We start from the raw sequence: 8,323 nt of genomic DNA, 5'->3' as shown, positions 1-8,323 counted from the left end.
TAGAGCATTTTAAATATCGCCAAATAGCAATTGTGTGCAAAATTTTTAAACATATCATGTCGTTCATATACGAGTGTATAATCCAGGGCAATGAACTTTTATTTTCAAATTCAGTCACACGTGTATTTGCACAAAATGTGCAGTCGATAAAATAATATAAATATAAGTACATTTCAATTTGTGTTCGCATAGAATATAGAACGATGGCACAAATAAAACCTCTAACGGCGGAACTGCAAAAAATTGCCATAGACGAATTAGGTGAAGTACCTGAAAGAATCCCAGAAGATTTGTTAGCTTTAAAAACATGGATACGACAGCAACCCCACTTAAGAGCTCGTGATGATGATCAATTTTTAATACAATTTTTGAGAGGTTGCAAATACAGTTTAGAGAAGGCGAAAGTAAAACTGGATTTATATTTTTCGCTTCGGACCAAATATCCAGAAATGCTGGCAGTGTATGATGTAGATGATGCAAAATTTAAAGAGGTCTTTCATTTGGGGTAAGTTTTAAATAATGAAAGTATACATTAATGCCGATATTTGAAATTCTAGATGCTTCACTTTGTTACCCACACCTCTGAATGAAAATGGTCCTCGCATCTTATTCTATCAGTACAATTATGATGCCACTAAAATGACAATTGAAGAAATGTACAATCCCACCAGTGCCATGTTGGAATTAACCATACTCACCGATCCTTATGCTGGCATACATGGTTTGGTATATATTTTTGATATGGCCAAAGCCACAACGCGTCATATCTTACAACTGACACCAAATGTTTGCAAAAGAGCTGTAACATATTTGGAAAAATCATTACCGCTTCGGGTACGGGGTGTGTATTTTATAAATGTGCCCAACGCTGCACTACGTATTGTGAAATTTATAACTTCCCTGTGTTCGGAGAAAATTCAAAAGAAGGTATGATAAATTACTTTTAAATAAAAAGTGTTTTTATTTTATCTAAAAATATACTAAAATATATTTTTATTTTCTTAGATCTATGTCTTGGGGCACAGTGTTATGGATTTAACCCAATATATTCCTCTAAAATATTTACCAATCGATTATGGTGGCGAAAATGGTCTGTTGCGTGACTTAAATCGGCAATATTTCAAAAGATTTGAACAGTATCGAGATTATTTTAGAGAAAATGCTCAATATGGTACCGATGAAAGTTTGAGAGTTGGGGAAAACTTCGATTTGGATGGTTTGTATGGCGTGGGTGGATCCTTTCGTCAATTGGTTGTGGATTAGGATAATAAAAACTAATAAAATATAAATAAATTTGTTATAAATTAAATTATTTACACCATTATCTGTGGATAATAAGTTAAATTGTACTTCAGAACAAAAAAGGGTATTTCTTCAAGCGGAGCTAGGAATTTTTGCCTAGAGTTATTACAACACGTAACTTTAACACAATTGTTCCTTTCCAGAACTTGCACGAATCTACATATTTTACAAGTTTTGCAACTTTTTACTCGATAACGGTTCTTGAGCCTACAAAACTTTTAAAACGTTCAATCTAACTAAAGAGAACACAATAAAATCGGGTTCTCTTTGTAAACTTTCTACTCGAGGAATTTGGCCGAGTAAAAATGGTAATCGTTGATGATGATTTTAAATAATTTGTATTTAATATTGAAATTTTTACTCTGAGAGCGATTTTGACCTATTTCACAATTCCTATTTATCCAATAAAAACCCAGTGAGGAAAGTAGTAAAGTCGGACTGGGCCAACTATATGATACCCTTCACCACTTTGGGTTTATTCTACATATGTATCCTAATAGAAGTCGCGTTTTTGTTATCGAACCGATTTCGGGGAATCTTGCCCGGGACTAATTTATATTACATCAGTACGTTGTATCAATCGGCCTAGCTATGGATCTTTTCACGAAGCTTAGCAACATCATTTTAGACTTAATTCAGTACCCTATATAGAAACTCGTGCAAATCGAATGATTTTCAGAGACTTTGATGTACCAATTGCTTAAAATCGGATAAAAAAACATGTGGGAGCTATATCTAAATCTGAACCCATTTTCACGAAACTTTGCACACATCATTGTAGACTTAATTCAGTATGATATGACAAAATTCGTGCAAATTAAAAGATTTCCAGGGACTTTGGTGCATCAATTACCTAAAATCTGGCGAAACTATATATGGGAGCTATATCTAAATCTGAACCGATTTTCATGAAACTTATCACACATTACTATAGACACAATTCAGTACGCTATTCCAAATATCGGTCAAATCGTCTTTGGCACTTTAAATCGGATGAAAATATAAATGGGATATATATCTAAATCTGAACAGATGGTCACGAAACTGTGCACACATCATTCTAGACCTTATGCATTACACTGTGCAAAATTTCGTTCAAATCAAAAGATTTCCAGGGACTTTAGTGGAATATATATATATATGGGAGCTATATCTAAATCTGAACCGATTTTCACGAAACTTTGCACACATCATTCTAGATTTATTTTGGTACGCTGTGCCACATTTTGCGCAAATCGAAAGATATACAGAGACTTTGGTGCACAATTTACCTTAAATCTGACCAAGATATATATGGGAGCTATATATAAATCTGAACCGATTTTCATGAAACTTTGCACAAATCATTCTAGACCTTATTCATTACTCTGTGCCAAATTTCGTGCAAATCAAAAGATATATATGGACATTGGTACACCATTTACCTTAAATCGGACGAAAATATATATGGGAGCTATATCTAAATCTGAACCGTTTTTTCCGAATTTCAATAGGGTTCGTCCTTGGACCAAACAAATGAGCTGTGCCAAAATTTCATCCAATTCGGATCATAAATGCGACCAGTACTTTGTTTACAATATAACACCAACAGACGGACAGACAGATGGACGGACAGACGGACGGACATGCATAAATCGACTCAGAAAGTGATTCAATGCATATTCTCAAAAGGATCCATGGGTCTATCTCGATTATTTTTGCCTGTTACAAACATATGGACAAAGACATAATACCCTGTACCACAGTGTGGTGATGGGTATAAATACCTTAATAATATTCCCAGAAAATGAGTTCTGCCCATTCGATATCAGAAATCTTAAATTGCAAACGTTGGGATTTTATATGGAAACCATAACCCTAATCCGATATTGAAAACACCGAATTCGGGTTGAAAATGTGGAAATTGCAAATTTGAGAATACTACAATGACTCGCATATATCAATATGTGGACACATATACATAGTTTTTTGTTAGGAGATGAGAGAATATTTAAAATTCGAACGGTCAGTTATATTCCTGAAATTTACTACAAATTAGTACGAATTTTCAACATTTCCTATATAGACCAATTCTACAATCCAACACTGATCCTAACTTCAGCTCTATTGATTCACCCAAAATTTAAAATGTACCAATTTTAGTACACACTAGTACGAATTTCTATAACTTCCCAAATAGCCCAATTCTACACTCCAGCAGAGATCCTACTCCAAAATTTCAAGATTTCAGCTCTATCGGTTTACAAACATCCAAATTTTGTTACCATTTAATACATATTAGTACGAATTTCGAAAACATCCCATATATCCCAATCCTACAATGATCATAAATCCAAATTTCAGTACTCCGGCTTAGTATGTATCATCAGCTTTGTACCATTTAGTACACATTTCCAAAACTTCCTACACACTCCAACCCCAAACCCAAACAGTGATCCCAAATCCAAATTTCAGGATTTTAGGTCTATCGGTTCACCCAAAATTCAAATATAAACAAATAAAGTATCCATACCCAAACAGTAATCTTATTTCCAAATTTCTGTGTTCGAGCTCTATCGGTTCACCTAAATCCAAATTGTACCAAATATAGTACGATTTAGTTGTTTTGTACACATACATTCCCAAATCTACGTACATCCACACTCTTACGCCTATTTTACTTTAAAATTTCAGGATTCCAGCTCCATCCGTACCTCCAAACCACCTCCTTATATCGACCCTACGTCTCCATTTAATTGCTTTCCAAATATCAAGTTTTTAGCTCCATCAGTTCGCATGCCACAAAATTGTACCAAATTTAGTACATTTTAGTATTTTTCGGATACTTATAGTTCGTGCTTCTAAAAAAGTACATTTATTCTACACTCCATCAGTAATCCTCATTTGAAATTTAAGAGTTCTAGGTTAACCGGTTCGCCAAATACAGTACTTTAGTAGTACTTAGTACTTTTTAGCACTTTTCGTGCCGTTTTAGTATGCATTTTCAAATACCCAGCCTTACTAAGAGTGTCATTCACCGAAAATTTCAATATTTGTGGTCCATGAGTGATCAGAGGTGTTTGGCTTATAATGAGAGCCGCAAAACCATCCGTTTTAAAACAAGTAAATGTTATATTACTCTTCGTAGTGAAGAGTGTTAATACTGACTTCTTAGAGTTTCGCCCAAACCCATTTCCATGGACTCAGTTTAACAATATTACATCAAGCTGTTTTTATAAAAACTATTTTTTCAAGCTCTTAAAATTTTAAAAAAAACTGTACTCTGGCAAAACTGTACTCAGGCAAACATCTGACTCAATGCAACTCAGATGCATAGTCAAACATAATTTAAATTCAGATGCATATTCAAATATAAATAAAATTCAAATTTTTCAACATCCAACATTATCAAAACAAACATAAATATATACAAAATTCCAGTTTTGGAACAAAACAATAACAACAAGTGATCAATGGAGAACCATAATACCCAACTGTTTTGTTAGATTTTATATCCAGCACTGGCTTGCAATGACGACCAGAATGCAGCTACATCAAATTACAAATCATAAAAAAAAAAAATTTGATATGTTATTGAGGGTATAGGGTGTTTGAAGGGCCCACATGACCACAGCGTCATTTAGTTTTTATATTATAATATTTAATTTCTCATTTTATGTTATTTATTTAAAAAAAATATATATATTTATATATTTCCCAATTAGTATTTGAAATTCGAAATATAAATGCATAACTAGTTTCTGGTATGGGAACAACCCAACGGAATCTATATATACCAGTATGTATGTGTTTTTGATTTCAGTCGGCTTGAAGATGTCACAACTAAAACCTCTACCAGAAGATTTACAAAAAATTTCCATAGAAGAATTGGGTGAAGTTCCCTCAAGGATACCAGCAGATTTGGAAGCCTTAAACACATGGATAAAACTACAACCTCATCTAAGGGCACGTATGGATGATCAATTTCTAATACAATTTCTACGTGGCTGTAAATATAGCTTGGAACGGACCAAAGAGAAAGTGGATTTATATTTTTCACTGAAAACCAAATATCCAAATATGTTTGCAAGCAGCGATGTGGATGATCCAAAATTTCGGGAAATGCATAACTTAGGGTAAGTGTATTCAATTTTTAGAGATATTTATTTAATTTTTTTCTCTCCATTTCAAATAGGTGTTATGTTTTGCTTCCCAAACCCCTTAATGGTAATGGCTGCCGCATTTGCGTTGGACGTTTTAGTTATTCACCCGATAAGTTTAATATAGAAGATATATATCCTCCCACAAGTGCCATGTTTGAAATTACATTTGTCAATGACCCCTATGCTGCCATACAGGGATTTGTCTTTATTTTTGATTTTGGTGAATGTACCGCAAGCCACTTGTTACAATTTACACCAACGCTGTGTAAGAAAATTGTCTCATTTTTGGAAAAATCAATGCCTTGCCGTATACGTGCTGCCTATTTTATAAAGGTACCAACGGCGGCTCAACAAATCTTGAGAGTTATTTTCACGCTATGTTCAGAGAAATTACGGCAAAGGGTGAGTAGAAATGGAAAATGGACAGAGTCCAATTCAAATATATCGGAAGAACAAAAGTGAGACTCAATTTATAGACGAACTGAAGGGAGTCTTTATAGACAAGCTGAAGCAGGGAGTCTTTATAGACGAGCTGAAGCAAGGAGTCTTTATAGACGAGATGAAGCAGGGAGTCTTTATAGACGAGCTGAAGCAGGGAGTCTTTATAGACGAGCTGAAGCAGGGAGTCTTTATAGACGAGCTGAAGCAGGGAGTCTTTATAGACGAGCTGAAGCAGGGAGTCTTTATAGACGAGCTGAAGCAGGGAGTCTTTATAGACGAGCTGAAGCAGGGAGTCTTTATAGACGAGCTGAAGCAGGGAGTCTTTATAGACGAGCTGAAGCAGGGAGTCTTTATAGACGAGCTGAAGCAGGGAGTCTTTATAGACGAGCTGAAGCAGGGAGTCTTTATAGACGAGCTGAAGCAGGGAGTCTTTATAGACGAGCTGAAGCAGGGAGTCTTTATAGACGAGCTGAAGCAGGGAGTCTTTATAGACGAGCTGAAGCAGGGAGTCTTTATAGACGAGCTGAAGCAGGGAGTCTTTATAGACGAGCTGAAGCAGGGAGTCTTTATAGACGAGCTGAAGCAGGGAGTCTTTATAGACGAGCTGAAGCAGGGAGTCTTTATAGACGAGCTGAAGCAGGGAGTCTTTATAGACGAGCTGAAGCAGGGAGTCTTTATAGACGAGCTGAAGCCGGGAGTCTTTATAGACGAGCTGAAGCAGGGAGTCTTTATAGACGAGCTGAAGCAGGGAGTCTTTATAGACGAGCTGAAGCAGGGAGTCTTTAAAGACGAGATGAATGCCTAGGAGTTTTTATAGATGAGCTGAATTTCAGGCAATCCTTATAGAAAAGCCGAAGTTCCGAGAGGCTTTATAACCGAGCTGAAGGACATGGAGCTGAATGGGATGAGCTGAATTGCAAGGAACTTTCATAGACGACCCTAAGGGTGGGAGTCTTTGTGGACCTTTTAGATGAGTCGAAGATAGTAGATAGATAGTGGGTTTGCTGAAGGACAAGGAAGCTGAAAGAATTTGTATTAGACGAGCTGAAGATCGTCTATATAGCTCGTCTGATGATCGCTTTAGTCGAGCTATATAGACGATCAGAAAGGCAGGGAGACTTTAAAAACATACTGATGTTCCGAGAGGCTTTTTAGAAAAGCTGAAGTTCCGAGAGGCTTTTTATACAAGCTGAAGGCCAGGGAGTTTTCATAGACGAGCTGAAGGGCAGGGAGTTCTTGTAGACCTTCTAGACGAGTGGAATATAGTTTTTATTGGTAGACCTTCTAGACGAATGGAATACAGTTTTTATTAGTGTGCTGAAGGACAGGAATGCTGAAATAAAGGTCGTATATGGATGAGCTAGAAACAGAGAGTATGTATAGACCAGCTTAGGTGAGGACTTCATATCTTTTTCGAAGTATTGAATCACAGGGAATCTTTAAAAGCTGCATAGGTATGATTGAAAAGACTAGAACTGGGATTCTTTATGAAAGAAATGAACAGAACTTTTATAGAAGTTTTAGGGCTAGGCGCTTAAATGTAAATTTTATAAAGACGTTAGTGAATTTTCCATAGACGACTGTCAGGATGACTTAAGACGGCCATCCTCAATCTATTATTATATTATAACTCCCTCATTTGAGAGAGAGTAACCAATTTTAAAATCTATTTTGAAAATATTTTCTCTCTTTACAGCTCTTTGTTCTCGGTAATAATATCAATGATCTGACCAAACACATACCTCTCGAATATTTACCCAAGGATTATGGTGGCAATAATGGTTCTTTCAGCGAACTAACTAAGGAATATAATAAAACATTTGATTTATATCGTGAATATTTCAAAGAGAACGCAAAATATGGTACAGATGAATCGTTGAGACCTGGAAAACCTATAGATTTGGATGGACCGTTCGGTTTGGGTGGTTCGTTTAGGAAATTAGCTGTAGATTAAAAATTGAATGAATTTAGAAGATAATATATTATAAGAAAAAAAATCAAACACATTTTTTTGACTTTGGGTGTCTGTCGGCTCTGTAAAAATTGGACGATATTTATTACCGCCTTAAGGATAAAAATTTTAGACATGCTTTTCATTCGAGTTGGATCTAATTTTATATATTGAGTCCCTATTGCGTTGAAATATTCTTGCCAAACATTATAAATACAGGTCAATCTTTGTGTATAGCCCTCTTTTATGGAATTCCCAGCCAATTTATGAATACTTTGATGATCCAGAGCGCAATTTCCAAACGAAGTTCCTACATTTTAGCATTACAAAGTGGCTGTAGTTTGGAATTCTAGGGCCTTGTTGGCTAAAAGAACTTATTCACATAACTTGTTCAATATAAGTTCATGTTTCTACATAGCCTCCAATAAAAGGATACACATCCTTTTGGTAGAAGGTCCTAACACAATTTCCTCACATAAGTTCCTGT

The 8,323-nt window shown here is 35.6% G+C and overlaps 2 protein-coding genes across 2 annotated transcripts; both read left to right on the top strand.

Moving 5' to 3' along the window:
- The first annotated feature begins 203 nt into the window (after nucleotides 1-203).
- LOC133331423 (clavesin-2-like) lies at nucleotides 204-1,263 on the top strand. Its single transcript, XM_061539813.1, has 3 exons — nucleotides 204-505; nucleotides 558-927; nucleotides 1,006-1,263. Exons 1-3 carry the CDS (start codon nucleotides 204-206, stop codon nucleotides 1,261-1,263), a joined length of 930 nt encoding a protein of 309 aa, XP_061395797.1.
- A 3,852-nt stretch (nucleotides 1,264-5,115) lies between these two features.
- Nucleotides 5,116-7,839, top strand: LOC133331424 (clavesin-2-like). Its single transcript, XM_061539814.1, has 3 exons — nucleotides 5,116-5,417; nucleotides 5,477-5,846; nucleotides 7,582-7,839. Exons 1-3 carry the CDS (start codon nucleotides 5,116-5,118, stop codon nucleotides 7,837-7,839), a joined length of 930 nt encoding a protein of 309 aa, XP_061395798.1.
- The last annotated feature ends 484 nt before the right edge of the window (nucleotides 7,840-8,323 follow it).

This window comes from Musca vetustissima, unplaced genomic scaffold, assembly GCF_032173495.1.
Source record: "Musca vetustissima isolate MV318-11 ecotype Yass unplaced genomic scaffold, APGP_CSIRO_Mvet_v1 utg29567, whole genome shotgun sequence".
In the NCBI taxonomy this organism is placed as follows: Eukaryota; Metazoa; Arthropoda; class Insecta; order Diptera; family Muscidae; genus Musca; species Musca vetustissima.
Note: the sequence above shows the minus strand (reverse complement) of the source record. Positions and strands in the feature narration are given on the sequence as shown.